This window comes from Panthera leo, chromosome D4, assembly GCF_018350215.1.
Source record: "Panthera leo isolate Ple1 chromosome D4, P.leo_Ple1_pat1.1, whole genome shotgun sequence".
NCBI classification, from domain to species: Eukaryota; Metazoa; Chordata; class Mammalia; order Carnivora; family Felidae; genus Panthera; species Panthera leo.
In genome coordinates, this window is record NC_056691.1 from 41542373 (window position 1) to 41559974 (window position 17602).

A 17602-nucleotide genomic window follows, 5' to 3' on the forward strand; every position below is an offset into this window, starting at 1 on the left:
CAAAATGTGGAAGCCAGCTGCTTTTCGGGAAATAAAAATGGCATCAGCTTTGGCAGACAGAGGTGAGATCAATCATTTCCTACAATCCCCAAACAATCTTCTGACCAAGGCCTAGAGAAGGGTAGGTATGTAACAGCAAAAACATACAAAGGTACGAGAGGATTTTCACATGGTGAAGAATTCATTCTGTGCACATAACAAACCAGGCTCCAAATCTCATGTAAAAGAAAATCTTGGAACCATTATACTCTATGTTCTTTGGACAGTAACAAGCAGGGAGCCCCAGACAAAATTTCTCACTGAAAAAGTCATCCCACGATTCACTCTGTTCTCCCTATGACCACAAAGTTCCCTGACAATATTCTACGGGGGGGGGGGGGGGGGGGGGGGAGTTAATTCTTATACAGATTAAAACAGTAGGATTCAAGTTAAAGCAAACTCTAGTTTCTTCTTGAATTCCTTTTGATACATATATTCTAATCAAGAGTCCAAGTTGAGAAAATACCTCTTCGGCTGTACAGAGCCATTAGCTATTCATGTTCACAAGGAAAATCCTCTCAAAACCCTTGTAGATTGTTATAAGTGGATGCCCAATGTAACTTTCTTTAAGTATGTGTAATGCATATAAGGTGGGAAGGCAGAAGCACTAGAATTTTTGTTTTTCATCGAAATAGATGACACCAGCTCACTATCTGTAACAGTCTGTTCCTTCAGAATCAGCTCCCTGTGTCACAACGACCTGGCAAACTTGAATGCTTTCACTATCACTGGAGTCCTTGCAATCCTGCTTTGGCTGTGACCCATTCACTTTTGCCCCAACTTCTCAGAGATGCCTTACTCAGCATCTAATTAGTTAGGGAGGATTTGCCGCGGCTCTTAACCCTGACACAGGAGAGGGAGGATGTGCTGCTGTGGTAGCCCAAATCTGTACTGTCACTACATTAATCACATTTCCATAAAGCCATGCATGAATAATTGGATTTATCACTGAATGTTAAGATACACTCATAAATATAATTATAAAAAATACCTACAATTATAGATAAGGTATCTGCACCTTCAGGGATTTATTTTTCAACTGTGCTTACTCGACTCACCTTAAGCACAAGACTTAACAATTACACAGAGTACCAGTTTGCAGTTGACAGAAATAAGGGAAAAACAATTTCAAAATGATCACCTACTATGTTCAAATTCACTTAGTGTACTGTGTTGAAAATAATCTTGAAATCTGTGCACAGGTTTTTCACATACGCCAGACACATCTGAGAATATTTTGTGCATGCTTTATTTTCATTAACACATACATAAATACCATGTATAGGACCCTATTACCTTTCCACTGTATTACAAATTAGACAATATCTGTTATGTGAAGTCTGCAGGTTATACACAGACTTAAAGTACAGGCCAACACACAAGCACCTGTCTATGCTACAATATGTATTTTCACAATTATGCAAATATTCGTATTTTAGTGTCACACTATCAGTGGATGTTAAGGATTATATTTGAATATATGTCTGTAGTTAAAACTTCAAAATGAAACATATTATCACTCCAATTAGAGAAGGGAACTAAATTAGAGGTAGCAGCCTGGTAATTCAACAGGCTGAAATTACATGCTTCCTAATATAAATATTTTCCTATCAAGACCATAAGTTTGGTCAATTTAAGACACGATTACCAAAACACACCAACTATAAGAAGGGGAGTAAAAAGGGAGGGAAAAGTGCAGAAACCTAGGGATGGATGATGCCTAGCAATGAAAGTCATTGTCAAAGACCATTAACTATCAACTGCTTTACTCAGGGCTCTGATTAAATAAGAATATACATCCTATGTTAAAAGGGATGTCTACATGAGTGGGACAGAGTTTAGAATAAAAATGTACCGCACAAACAATAAAGAAGAATCAAACCACGATATACAATTAGGCATCTGACTTATAAGAAAAACTGTATGTGTGCCTTTTAAACTGTTGGTGAATAAACATTTAAATTATTTGGTGAGGGGAGGTAGGAAGTCAGACAAAACCACCATTTCCACTTTAAAATACAGATTCAACAAACTGAAACTGTGTTTGCCTATATGAATAGAAAGAACTAAAAGACTACTGGGAGAAAAATTCATATCAAACATGCTTTTAAATGGATTCCAGCAATGTTATTATATATTTCCTACAATATATTTTATTTATCATTTCTCTGAAATGTGCTAGATTTTATATTAGAAAGAAAGTTTGCTTTACTCTGTCATATCTCTGGTGAGCAGACGCTCTAGTATTAATGTAAATCGTTGATTTAATTTTTAGCTTTCTTGGTTTGCCCCTCACCTACCTAAGAAATGATTTCTCTGGTGATAACTAACACATCATGCTAATGAGAGAATCTAATGCACAATAGAAAAATGTCACTACTAATAATATTTGCATGAAGTTAAATAAAGCAACTCTAAGAGAATGTCAGACAGTTGTTCTTTAATAAGACACAGTTTCACAATGAAATTATGTTGTTAATTTTGTTACATCATTGGGTGAATCCTAAATTACTACATAATGATGCACAGAGTCATTTATAATTCTAACTTAGTATTTCACTTGTGTCTGAAAAGAGACCTTATTAAGGGATCTACATTTTATTTGAAACAGGTTAAATACACCTCACCAATAATAAAAGGTGAATGTCTCTAATAATGTGTAAAACATGGGCTGGAGCCATTTACCTGTTACGGTTTCATGTCTGGGAAGATTTCAAAATATATTAGACTATTGCATTCCTTGAAGTAGCTACAAAGAATTTTATTTGATAGTCTCTCAAATGCGCAAAATATTTATAGAAATAGAAAAATCACCTTTTAAAACCTGATTTAAAAAAACAACTTCTAAAAGCAGGCCTTAGTTCTGCTTTTAACAAAACTTAATGAGGTTAAAATGAGCAAAATAACATTCTAGACTCTAGGAGATTAACATAGAAGATGAGCAAAGGGTTTCTGGTCATTCTCGACCTGTCACTGATCAAAGTAACTCAAAAAAGAACTTCCTTTACGAAAGTCCAAGAATCATGCCCTTTAAGGTTATCAAATATTTGTATGGAAAAAAAATTATCCTTTTTAAAAAAAATCATGCTTAAACATGGGAAAGATGTAGAAAGACAGGAAAATGTGGTAAAATTATCATATCTTGAACTTAAGGGAAACATACTTAATTCTACCAAATCTAAACTGGCTTCAGTTTGTGATGTCTTTTTGTTAGTACTGGACAGACTGACAGATTTACATATAATCAGATACAACTCTGCTCATACAAAAGACAAAGAGTTTTATAGCCCTACTTCCTAATTTACTGTAGAAGACACAAATCTAGATTATTGAATCTCAGTATTCATGAGATATTTCCCACTACAAGTTTTGCTCTAGTTAAATAATATTGGTAGTTAATTCTCTGTAGCTCAGTTTTGAAACCTGCCACTCAGTCTTTTCTAATGTTTAAAGAAATTATCAGGTGAATCTTATAGTTTTTATATCACTACAGAAAACTGCGAAATAAAAAAAAGTATATCCAGTCAATTCTATTCATTTCATGAGTTAAGTCAATTTTTTCTTAGAAATTAAAATAATCATAATATACAAAAACCTCTTTATTCAGAATTCTGCATACCTGATTACACTGGACAACTTTTACCTTAGTAAAACAAAAGGTGGCTTAATGTGTATATTGAAACTAGTATTCCTTGAAACTGTTAACTTCAAGAAATAACATTTCAAGAAAAGTGTCTTTGCTGCGTGCACAAGCACGCGTGTGCACACACACGCACACACACTGAATCAGCATTGCTGACGAACTACAGGTACAGAAAATAAACATATTAAACATGTAAAGCACATATATTTTTTAGATTTACACAGTTTGAATTTAAGTTCACATAATATTTACTCAAACTCAAATGTTTTTATCCTGAAGGAAAAAACGAAGATGTAAACTCATATACTCTTTACATGCTTTCCAAAAATGAACAGGAGGGTAAATATTTAGTAACCATGACAGAAAAAAAAAGAGGGGGAGGGGAGTCACTAACTACGATAAAATCAAAAAATAAAAATGCATATATATACACACACACATATATATATAGTTAAATCACACTTTTTAAAACTGATTTTTCTCCTTTTATTTTACTACTCTGTTTAGTAAATGGTATATTACATAGTTTTATATAGCTTCCATTATGCATAAATTACCTCCCTATATTTCTACTCTTTTCATATAGTCAACTGAGGCTCAGACACATATACATGTACACAGGTAGAAACAAAATAGATGTGTATTTATCCACAAAGTAACTGGATCAAAGACATCATAATAGCTTAGCTGTACAAGTTTCTTTCTCTCAGTGATTTCAAATTATTTTCCTAATTCTGATCAATCATTTGTATAATTTACTTTTATTTGTTTTTTAGCTAAAATGTTTTCCAGGACTTAAAGTCTTCTTAGATTCAAATCTACTTGGAAATGGGTTAGTGCCAAAGAAGCAATCTAACACCATCTATGTGGTTCAATAGCCATTTATCAATTGATCATTATCTCTATCTGGTTTTATTAACTCTTTTCTAGCTAGAGAGAGATCTAAGCCAATCTTCCCTTCACACCACACACACACACACACACACACACACACACACACACACACACACACACACACACTTTACCTCCCCTACCTCAAGGAAAACCCTAAACGTAACATCTTATTTTTAAAGTGCGGCACAAGTTGCTTGTTCCTAAAGTCAGTGAAAACATACTCTTGTTTCAACTACGGAGAGAGCCACCCAGGCAGGGATGTGCCTCAGAAACATACCTCTCAAGGCACTCTACAAGGAAAAGGAGTATCTCTGGGAGGAAATGAACTTTTTAACTTGCAAGAATGGGAAATGGCTCATAAAGAGTTGCTTATTGGGTTTATGTTGATTGCATTTAAATCCCAGCTTACTGTATCAGCAGTAATCAGGGTCCCTCTACAGGATATGTCAAAATACACCTTATTCAAATGCATTTATCCTATCTAGAAAGGCATGATAAAACTGTTCGCTAGCTAAATCCTACAAAACCCTGGCTCCGAGCACTGGCTTTTGCAGATGTACCTCTAAACTTCTAGTAGTTTATAGCCTACCAAATTGTTTTCTTTCCTTCATTACCAATGCTTTAAAAAATCTAATTAACTCAATAAAGTATTTAGTCCTCATGAACTCTTGCAAGCAAAACAGGTTTTAGAAAAAGAAAGCAACTACAATATATATTTTTTTAATGAGTGGAACATTACCAATTTCTTAACTGCCATCTACTTAAAATCCAAGTGCATTTTCCAGTAGTAGTTTCGTGCTGTGTGGATGACACTATCATGCTAACTCTTGCTTTGTGTGGGTTTGGTGTAGGCTTTTGAAAAGCAAGACGTGTCTAGGAGGGAGGCACCAGGGAACTTCCCTCCCTCGCTTGAGCACAGTCCAAGATGAAAGTTTCTGGGTTGTTTCCCTTCGCTTCCTCTCACCCTCGCTCCCCCTCGGAGCCGCAGAGCCAGCAATTGTGCAAGAAGAGCCGGGTGTGCAGGGCGCGTATCACCAAGCGCATGGTACGAGCCGCCGACTCTGGTGATTAATTATCAGTTGCCGCCGGCCTCACACTAACACGTCGGCTTTCCGGGCAGAGCCAGCACACCCAGCCGCCGGCAGCGCGGCCCGGACCGAGCAGCGGCTCTGGGGAGGACGCCGCGGCTGCGCCCGAGTGTGAGTGCGCTGGCCAGCGGGCGGGCGGGCGGACGGGCGAGTGTGCGGGAGCCGAGCCGGCGCTGGCGCCGGCGGGAGCGCAGGGGCGAGCGTGGAGGTGGACGGGCGGGAGCGCGGCCGCGGCCGGTGCAGGGGAACTGGGACCGGCCGGCACGGCCCGCCACGCACACCGCCGCCTCCTCCTCGACCCCAGGCGCTGGCAGCGATTCCTGCACAGCCTCCTCTCCGCAGGTCGAGTCGAGCTGCTTCCAGCCCATGGAGTCGGTCTAGCTGTGCAGAGGGGCCCCTACATTTTATGGCTGTTTGGTTGGAGAACCTACTCCAAGACAGCAGACACTTTGATGAAGTGATTAATACAGATAGAAAGATACATTTGTTGGGTGGTGGCTTTTTTTATTTTTAATTTCAAACAGAAAACAAAGAAATAAAGTCTTCCCATGACCCAGGCTATACTGTGAAACTTTGCAACGAATGCCTTTGCTTTCTTTTACTTCACTATCCTTTCCCCCTTTTTCTTTTAAGGAGCCCTCAGGGAAACCATGAAGTAACCCTGCACATTCCAACACCACAGTTATGACAAAACAGAGCCTAACTGCGGATTGATCAAATTTTTAAAAACGTTTAGAAAGAAAAATAGCAGAAACAAAAGTACACATAACAATTCAAGGTTTAAAAAAAAATAAAGAAAGAAAGAAAGAAAGAAACTTACCTGTTGGGACATTCTGAATAAGAGGTTAGTATCAGCGTTTTGCCATGTCCCCATGAACCCTGGTTCAGCCGTAGTCGTTCTGGTTCCGAACTGCATGGAGTTGTCAGTACAGGAGTCTCTTAAAGTCAAGTCTCTTGCCCTCTTTGGCTCTCTGTCTCTCTGTGTCTCTCTTTCTCTCACATCCACTTCTGCCTCTTCTGACTGAAAAGTGAAGGTGGATTTTTTGAGCCTCTTGGCAGCCAGTAGCAGGAGTGTAGTGTAGTTAAGAAGCTGGCTGAACTGTGCATTTCATTTGGGAAGGGGGAGTTTTGGGGGAAGGAGGGGGTCAGTGCTTCTTTCGCACCTTCTGCACAGATACCCCTATCATTTATGCATAGATTGTGACTCCCCGAGCTTGCCTTTGCTCGGTTTAACAGCTGCCTGTCAGGTGTGCAGGCAGCACTGGAGACCCAACCATCAGCTTCAAACTCTCAGCCACTGCATGTCATTGGATAGCAGAGCTAAGAGTCAACTGCACTGTTCCACTGTCAGGCACCAAATGACACTCTGCACTAACCCCTCTCCAAACACACAGATACACACTTAGGCACACTCCAAGCAGCACCATGATCAGGGATGGCACACGGTGTGAGGAGAAGCTGAGGCCCTTCCCAGGGAGATTTTCCCAACAGTGCTTTTGGGTATAACATGCAAGACCTGACATCAGACTTTACTTTAACGTTTGCAAACTGCTCTGCTTAAACATTGTTTTTTTCTAATTATACTGGAATAAAGAAAAATATTCAGTAGTAAGAGAATGTTAAGTTGGCACAGTTGTTGCCTAAATGTTAGCTCCTAAAAGTCCTATAGTATATGCTGGGCTATTTATAACCACATATAAACTCCCAGAGAAAATAATGTACATAGAAACTTGACCTTCCACTCTGAAAAGTAAATAAATAAACCTAGCAGTTTTTTGAACATAGAAGATGTACAGTAAACATTTGCAAAATAAATACATACTATTTAATATCCAGTTCCTCTGATCATTAATTACTAAATTGGATGTTAATAAGAAATAGAATGGCAAGGAAAAAAGGGTACGTTTTCTTAAAGCTCACAAACAAAAAAAGCCTTTGTTAAAGTTCCTGGATGAAGCATCTACAATATCCTTTCAAATCATAAAAAAGAAAAAGATGAAGAAAAAAGCCTGTCCTATTTCAGGAAAAAAGTAATGAATATAAATATTCCATTTTTCATTCAAGATCTCTATAGAAAATTCTGCAATGCATGCTTGATGAAATATAACCTGAGTAGCATGTTGTATTTTTAATTAAACCAGTTTTAAAACATCTATTTATTAGATAGTGTTTATCTAGATTATTTATGGAAAAGCGGAACTGAAGAAAATGCACAGTACATAAACAGTAACTTCAAAATGGAAAGCTAAATTCATGTCATCTCATAAAAGTAGTCAGCAGGAAAAAGCCATCCTTCCTAAACTTAAAATGTAAGGAACATTAATCTTCAACCACCTACAAATATCGAGGACAAATGTACCACTCTCCTTGCTCCTTCTTAACTCAAGAATAACAATAAACCTTACTCTCTGAAACAACAAAAGAAACAGAAAAGAGCTTCAATGGCAGCTCTGTGTCATTAGTGGACAATGAGAAAAGATGAGAAAACGTACACTATGTTGACACAAATGTGCCTTCCCCTCTAGAACCGACATCTCCTGAAAGCTTTTCTGTTAAACTTCCCTCCGGTTCACCACCATTAAGCACAAAAAAGTCTCAAAAGCAGCAAATTCAATATCTGAGAAGAAACAAACAAGAACCCAAAGAATTGTTGCCTTAAAATATATGAAGTCCACCTGTGGTCAATAAAAATATTCTTGAGGGGGGAGGGCAGGAAAAGCCCCTATGAGTCAATTGTCAACAGTGACTGTACCTTTACAGCTAGCTATTACCCACTTAAACTCCCTCTAAAATTTGCTAGCCTCTTGATTTCTGAAGTGGCACTCAGTGCCTCAGTCAAGCTGCCTGCTCAGCTCCTGACCTTCCCACTAATGGCTGTTATTTGTGGGAGGCTTAAGGACACTGTCAATAGCAAGCTTCCTCCTCGCTCCTCTCAGGCTCTGTTGTATCGCTTTGCCTGCGTGTTCTCTCTCGTCTGCCTCTTGCTCTCCGGCTCTCCCCCTCTCACTCCCCCTCCTTCCTTCCTCTCTCCTTCACTCCCTCTTCCTCTTCTTCCAGCCCCCACCTCTTATTTCTTTCAGTCCTATAGTCCTCTTCTTTCCTAGGTATCATCCCCCCCCCCAAACCACACACACACACACACACACACACACACACACACACACACACACGCATGCACGCACGTACACACACAATACAAAAATCAACTGGCATGCAGCAGCAAGCACCTGCAGTAATAGACTCTTTTATTAAAACTGTTATTCTGCAAGACTTGAAATTCCCCATGGACCGGGCCATGTCAAAGCCGATATAATTAACTAGAGGCTCAGCAACGGATCAATTACCAGACAAGCAAGTGATAGTGAAATCAATGAAAGATCATCAGCCACATTATCAGTGTTGCAACTCATTAGGGCAAAACTGAGAAATGTGCTCAAAGCGAGCCCAAGCAAGGTGGCATTACAAAACAAAGGGCTAATTTGGAGACCCTGCTGTGAACAATCTGTAACAGAATTAGCCTTTTTTCCCCCTAAACTGCACAGCTCCGTAACTAAATGTGACAGACTGAGAGAAGCAGTTTATTAAGACACCAACCCCAAGTTTATTTAGTTCATAAACTCTCTCCTAGAAAATCAATACAGTCTGTACAGGGTTATTAGGCTGACTAGCTAATACATCCAAATCTGGTCTGCCCAGCCAGCAGTCTTCTGACAAAATGTTACCCAGCGTAGGCAAACTGAGCTCTTTCAGATATCAAGGTTTGAGGTTGTTCTAGATGAAACAGGTCTGCAGTGTAACTAGGACCTGCATATTACTGCCAAGGCACAAGCCTAAAAAGCACCAGGATAGCCTTCTAAGGTTTAAAATTTTTCACAACAAATCTATCATAAAGTACTGCACCTGCTAAATGGATTAGAGCAAACAAAATTTTAACTGGTTTGTAAGACTAGTTTACAAAGAGGACAAGCTTTATTACAATAAAAGACAACAGTTAACCCAAAGACCTAACAATAAATGAGTAAACTAAAACAAAACCTCAAGCGTATATATATGCCGTATTTTGCAGATTTTAAGTTTCAAATATTAACTTTTAAATCAAGTTTTGAAAATACATATTAGACTTCTCTAGAAATCCCCAAAATACATGATTTGAACTTGCCACTCACTGTTACACAGAAACACGGCATGCGGAGTCTTTGATCTTAGGCTAATTTTCTATCTAGCAAGAAGGGCACAGGTACAAAAAATAAACCTGCAGGGCACAAAGAGGACTTTTGAGTTTGCTCATTGGCTATATAGTCTGTAGGTTATGGAATAGCTGTCTGGAATCATTTGTATTAAAGTTAATTTAAGGCTGGGGGTGGAGGTAGGCATCATTTCCACAATAATTGCTTTTTATTGCCCTGATTCCATGTATTTCCGGTTAAAGAACTACAAATACTAAAGGCTATGAGCTGGCTTTCCCACATTTACTGATCATGAGAGATGGAGCGTGGAACTTAAGAATACACCAACTAGGTCTAAATGTGGACATCTCCACCAAACAACATAACATAGCAGATACACACTTGCAAAAAGGAAGAAACTCAATGCAGTTTACAATGTTAAAACAGACTGGAGAACCGAAGGAAAAAACAAAAAGACGACAATTTTTAGAAGTGATTTCTGATGTTTATGTTGTTTTAACATTTAAAATGTTCCAAGAAAAGGATTACACTATTAACATGACTTTAGTGTACTGGCTCTAAGACACTAAATTCTAAACTTCAAAACAAAAGTCCTTATTTTCACAGGACCTTATTAAAATCCAGTTTATAGGTTGCTGTAAACATTTTTCCTCTAATTTTTGAGCTGGTACCTTATTAAGCATTTCATAGATCACGTTTTTGAGTAATCTGTAAAAAGTTAGACACACATCTATTCTAAACCTATACTATAGATGCCAATGTTTTAGATAGTAATTAAAAGTTGTAATTACAGAGATTGTATTTTTTAAAACCTTTTTGCATATAACTACATACTGTGCATGTACCCTCAATGAGATCCAATTAGTTGCAAAGAATTTGCATTTCAGTTAGTATGGGATAACAAGACTATAGGGAGGCACAATGCAATTCCACCAGCAGAGTAAGAAAGTGTGTTCTTTCTTGTTAGCTCTGTAAGCAATAATTCCCACAACTGACTGTTTAAAATGTTACTGATCTTTTCAATATTTGGGTACTGAGGTAGATTTAAGTTCTTCCCTCTATTAAAAAAAATGTATCAGCCACAATGAACACTTGAAGAAACAAATGAACAAAGGATTTTGCTTTGCATGTATGTTTCTGGGTCTTTTTTTTTTCTTGGTGTGGGGATATTTTCTTTATTTCTTAATACTTACTGATGATTTCTTAAAAGCACATTGCTTTATTAAAATAAGTTCTATAACTGGGGGACAGGGAAACCTCACTGAGACAGCTATATGTAAATATATATGGTTTTGTGATACAGGCATGCATTTAGTATACTGAGAAAGTACTCAAGGATTTTCATTTTTTCTAGTTATGTTCCCAGCAATGTAAATCCTGAGCAAATATCAAATAAATGTATATAATTTATATACACAGTATAACATGCATCTCTAGGACTTCTGCTGGTTCACGGAACAATACCTGTAATTCCCTGGGTTCCGTTCAGCAGCTGTTAACAGATTCTGTAATCTGTAATGACAGTAAACTGGCCTTTGCTCTTCTTTTATTCACTATTCATTTTCAAGGCTTGGTTAAGTACAGAGCTGGGTTAAAGATCAGTGGTTTTTCATGTGACACATGCTGGTATTCATCTAATGGCTTGTCAAGACAAAACTGTCCCTGTTCTTGCCAAAATAATAAAAATGACGCTCCACATCGCATGACAATCAGCACTTCCTTATGGCAAAACAACTCCAGCTTTTGTAGTTCATTTACTTTATATAAAAAATATTTTATTAACTGGCTATCCGATCCTATATGTGGAATTAGGTTGCCATTCTCAAAGGAAACTTTTTTAAGTTATGTATGGCCTCTCTTAACTCTAAAGCAACATGTAAACTAGTTTCTGATCAAATCAGACTTTACCCATATAAAAATAATGCCGAAGCTACAAATTCGTATGGCATTAAGGAATATAACTTAATACATGCAAATTATGCAGAAAGAGCAGGCTGGGCCCAGTCACAGAGGTGGGGGGAACCAATTGAGGAAATGTCATTTTTCTTGAGAACAAAGTATGGGACTTGCTTTGCAACATCTGTTGGGCTGTGTGAAATGTTAACAGATGTCTTAAGTGAAAAAAGGAAAAAGAATTAATAAAGGAAACCTCCTCTGAACAGATAATCCACCCAAATTTCCATATTCCTAAGGAAAAAAGTTGACAGCAACCTTTCTGCCTTGTGAAACCTGCCATCCCTACTTTATCGTGTAAAGTTTCATTTTCTAGGTGAAGGGATCAAATTTTTTAACTTGCTAAAAAGAATAGAGAAAAAGTAAAACTAACAATAATTCCAACTGAGGCTTTCCTTTTGTGAATAATTATATCATAATCGAAACTGCCTCTTTTCCCTTGAGTCAGATATGTAATTTGATGGGAGGACAGTGAAAAGTTCACCTCCCCCCACCAAAAAAAACCCCACACAGAACAATGAAATATTACCCTGCTGTGCCTACATGTTGGGGGAAAGGAAAGAAGAGAAATTAAGGAGTACCTCTTCAAGTAGAGTTCTTATATACATTAAGGTGTCCTTCTTCACAATTAGGACTCACATATCATTTACACCTACATCCCTGTACTCTCCACTGGTTCCTACACTCCTTCCATTAGTAGCCTTGTAAAGGGTAAAACACCTCTCTTTCAACAGCCAAGTATTCTACAGCAGTATAATCTAATGATCATGAAAAAAACTTCTGGAATACACTACATGGATCCTGGTATTTAAATTTTAAGAAAACTGGAAAACTTTTCTTCCTTAGAAGTTAACAGTTTTCATTCATGTTTCAAATTATTAGATGATCTAGCCAAACATGAAGGCTAGTATGCCTTCATGCTAAGGTAGCAGTCTTTAATACAGGTTAAAAAGATGATCACACACGCCAACTACTGAATCTAACCTAGTATCCACTTATATGTTCTATAAGTCTTCCTGTTTGGAGATATCTATTCTATTGCTTATGCTCTTAAAAACTAAGGACATAAGTTCATGCATTAACTAGTTCAAAATACAGTTAAGGATCTGTAAAGATTCTGATGAAGGAAGAAAAGTATTGTTATCTCTGATGACCAGTCTCAGTCTCTTCTCTCCCCTATGAAGAGTCTGCTTTAAAACTGTACATGTTACTTCGTGTTTACAGTTACACCTTCTCCAGATGGCTCCTGGCAGCCTTGGCTGGGCATTTCAACATATAGGAAACTCAGCCAGAATAGCCTGAAGATTTCAGGGGACAAGATCATGGTCCAAATTGTAAGTAAGACATGCAGTCATGCCTTTGGTTTTTGGTTTGTTTTTGGCCAAAGCATTGTGGGTGCTAAATGCTCTGGTGTTTACTCACAGGAATACCACATCAGAGCATGTGACAAGAAATAATAATAATAAGTGCCGTACCAAAAAGAAAATTGATCATTTACACTGAGGGAGAAAGCTTGTGAACTGAAAACATCATTATGTGACCTCAGACCAAGAAAGGAAAGCACGCCTAAGAAAAATATAAATATGAACAAAATTTAAATCACTTTAAACAGTGGCATAAATATTCCCTATAAGCAAACAACACCTAAAAGCTGCATCTTTTTATTATTATTATTATTATTATTATTATTATTATTCTTGCAGAAGGGAGAAACTGCTCTGGTTGACACTTGTCTCTGTACCAACTAGAGCAATCAATGTGATATAGCATCTGCTGACAGCCTAATCAGGGGCTCAGTTTCAGAAAAATACATCAAGTATATATCTGAACGCCATAATCCCTTGATACACTGTGAAAAATTTAAAAATTAAAAGATTTGGGTAGGGTGTGGTAGATGAAGTAGTTTATAAAATATTAGGGAAATGATAAGTACTTACAATCGAGACATTTGCAAATGCAAAAGCATTTTGAGGTAAGCACAAATCTTAAACTTCCAAAAGATCAAACATTTTACCTATCCTGTTTTGGTTTCAAAACAAAAAAGTAACTTCATACATTTTCTGTCAGGTCAAACTGACAGTGGCTTCTTTCCACCATAAGCTAAAGTCAATGTTTTATGAGAAAATATCCTAGAGGAAAGAAACAGTGATGTGTTTCCTTAAATGAGTATTAAAAAACAGGCCGGGGAGCATCTAGTGGAGTATTACTTCTATATCACCATGAGAAGTTGCAAGGAATGTAAAGATAGTATTAATTTATTTACTTCCTTCTAAAGTCTGTGGACAGAGAAGCTTGCAGCCCCACTGAAGATGTCCTAATAATAGTTTAAATTACTGTCAGGAAGGAAGATTGAGTCTCAAAGATACCCAGGAAATCCAACACTGCTTTTTAGAGTTATCATAGAAATAAAGCAACTCTATTGATGGTACCCACTGACATGAAATTCACAAACCTAGAAAACAAATTTAAAAAGTGCAATACCAATACACCTGAAGTTCCAAAATCTTTGTAAAACAACAGACTATGTTATATCCGTACATATTTAAATAGAAACATGTTGAAATAAATTTGAGTGAACCTGGAAATGGTTTCCAAATTAAGAAACCCAGAAGATGTCAGAAACTCAGTAGAGCACGTTAAAAATAGGAACAGGATCTTAAGTCTGAATAGAACTGATCTTCGGTGGGGAGTAGTGGTTGCCAAGAGGCACAACGAAAGCTTCTAAGGTACAGGTAATATTCTGTATCTCTACTTGGTGGTTCTGGGTATGGTCACTTGGTAAAAATCCATCAAGCTATATACACTTATGATTTGTACACTTTTCTGAATGCATATTTCACTTCTTAAAGTTTACTACTGCTACTGTTAATGGCACTACTATCAAAAATAATAATAATAGATTAAAACTATAGGAAAGAAAGAAAAGAAAGAAAAAAAACGCCATGGGAGAAAAAAAAGAGACTAAAGCCATCAGGTAATTTATCACAATCAAAAATTAATCAAATAACTGCCATTAAATGTACTGTTTGCAACAGTTTCTTCAGAGGTAAGAAGCATTAAGAATCAAGTAAATATCTGAGTTTCAGAATGAGGATACACGTGAAAGGCAGTAAAAGGGTGGAAGAAAGAATTCGGTGAGAGATACCTTAACTAGGCAGTACAAGAATGTGAGTATATCCAAATGGCTTAAACAGAAAAGAACATCATATACAACACGGTGTCGTGAATTATGCTTGCCAGTTTTGCTCTTTGAGATTGTCCTATGATCTGTAATTATGACTATTTGGGGATAGGTAATTTGGGGTGAGCACAAAGTGTACCTGTTGAGACTGGGAAGGAAATTACATGTACCCTGCAAAATAGTATTACTTGGAGGCACAGAGTGTATCAAGACAGGTTTGTTTGTTTGTTTGTTTTTAATTGCAAATATAGCATACTCCTCTGACTACCCAAACACATTTTAAGTGTTTTTAGTGTCCAAGGCTGACAGCAGCCAACCGTTAAATAAACAAACCCTGGGGAGAATGGAAGCAACAAAGTGGGAACACGTGAATAATTTGCTAATTGATAAAGGATACACTTTTGCCCTCAATAGCTCAGTTTCTTGCTCCTTTTTCTTCATTTATTATAAAGAAGGTCATTTGAAACATTTTTAGTCACTGCTAGAGAATACTGATCAAAGCCCTACTTGCCAAGTAGAGGAAGGTGTAGGGAACATGAAAGTTAAGGCATAGTCCTTGCTCACATGAAGTTTACAATCTAGTACAGAAGATAAGCCATGTACAAAAACAACCTTAATAAAACAGAATGTGATAAGAGAAGCAGCAGCAGAATCCTAGATGACTTGAAAAAGGAGATTCCTTCCAGCTGGTGTGGTAAAAGAAAGTTTCTAAGCAGAAGCAGTATTTGTGCTGGAATTGAAGAACCAATAATATTCCTAGAGAAGTGATCTAATTTGCCTTGAAGATAAGGTAGGATTTGTGTAGAGCAATGATGAATGAAAGGGACAGACTGGTCAATAGGAACTATTATTACTGGAAGGGTCTTATACTCCACTGTAAAGAGTTGCTATTTATCCTGTTATCCACCAACAGTCAAAACTGCTGAAAGCTTCTCAACAGCGGCACGGTATGATCATTACTGTATACACTAAGAAGATTTATCTGGCAACAGCATGACAGACAGACTGAAGTGTGAAAAGACAGAAGCAAAGACACCAATTAGGAAGCTATTATAATAATCTGGGTAAAATGATTACAGGCATTAGAGCCAGGAAAAAAAAAAAGAGCAGATACAATGTGGAGATAAAACCCAGGGGACAAGAATGACTGATAAAATGTTGGTAACAAATGAGAACAAAGATGACACTAAAGCTACAATATTCTGTGCATGGGAAATGGTAGCAGAATCAAAAGAAATGGGGATAATCTAGTTTGTAGAAAGCTGAGTTAGAGCTCTGTGTGGGGAAACAGGAGATCAAACTAATGACAAGGCAACTAGAAATGTTCAGAAAACAGACTGACGCTAGAGTTGTCAGATCTGGAGACATCTACAGAGAAGCAACACAAAAGGTAAACCAAGGCCAAGGTCAGCATTTTGGGGGACACCTATGGTTATTGTGGAAGAAGACAGAAGGAGCATTAACAAGGGCACTGTGACTGCCCAATGTTCTGAATGACAAGAAGCTGGAGTTTAAAGGATGGTCAGATTTTTAAAAAAACAATGCTATATTTAGAGTATAGTGAAACGAAGCACAGTAGTAAGTAGTAGTAAATACAGTAAGAGTGTTTAAAACACAATGGGTGGGGATGATAAATACCAAAATCAGAATAATGCTGGAATGTGGGGGTAGGTATTGGAGAAAGGATATGGTAACCCGGGGCTTCACATGTATTTTTACATGTTAGGTTCTTCTGCCTGGGCAAATGGGTGTTCATTATACCATTCTTCTTGATATATTTGTGGTTGTAATATTTTATAATTATATTTTGTGTCCCAAGAAAGAGCTCTTAATGCACAAATTGGTATGAAAGTTACAGAATCTGGATCGTAAATGAGTTAAGAAGTAAGCAAATTATAAAGACAAGGACGCAGAAAAGGTAAAACATTCTGGAGCAATTCTGCAATGCAAGCAGGTAAAGTAAGAAAAAGGTGGTCTGAAAAGTTTGCAGGGCCTGGGAGAAGCTGTGTTAGTGTGTTGACGGTTTGTTACTCATTACAGGGGGGAAAAAAGAGTGCATCATAGGCAAAGGGGACAAAGCCAGTGGAGAAAAGGATATTGAAGATCTAAGCCAGAGGGAAAATGATATAAAAGGGTCCTAGGAGAGAATATGATCAAGACTATAAATAAAAAGGGTGCCCCTGAAGGGAGAGGGAAATTTTTTTTTTCAGAAACCAAAGGTAAGAGATATAAAAAAAAATCCTGTGGTTAAAAAATATATGTATTGAGAGTGCTCATGTCAGATAACCAATCTACTACCCATCTCCCCAACTAAATTCTACATTTGTTGAAACGTAAAGAGTTTTATCTACCTTTGGTAATCCAGGGCCTAACAGAATGCTTAACACACAGTAAATGCTCAATAAATGACATCTGCACAAAAGAAGTGATCATCACAGAAAACACTGACAGGATAAATAAAAGACCAGAAGGTAGAAAGAGTTTGGTCCAATTGGAGAGGATAAAATGAAAGTGAATCAATGAGAAATGAATAAAAGAAATGGCAAACAGCAAAAGGGACTCAAGCCTTGGTTCCCGAAAAATCTCGAGAAACTACAAGCAAGCAGACTGGATTCAA

The 17602-nt window shown here is 37.5% G+C and overlaps 1 protein-coding gene across 13 annotated transcripts in view; it reads right to left on the minus strand.

The window, feature by feature from the left end:
• Positions 1 to 17602, minus strand: part of BNC2 (basonuclin 2) — a 428281-nt gene that overhangs the window by 281537 nt on the left and 129142 nt on the right. For 12 of the 13 annotated variants that reach the window (XM_042912986.1, XM_042912984.1, XM_042912982.1 and 9 more), the window contains exon 2: positions 6485 to 6685. The exons of the other annotated variant lie outside the window; for it this stretch is intronic. In XM_042912986.1, the coding sequence (XP_042768920.1) occupies positions 6485 to 6685 (201 nt within the window). The remainder of the gene's footprint in view (positions 1 to 6484; positions 6686 to 17602) is intronic. 13 annotated transcript variants of the gene reach the window in all.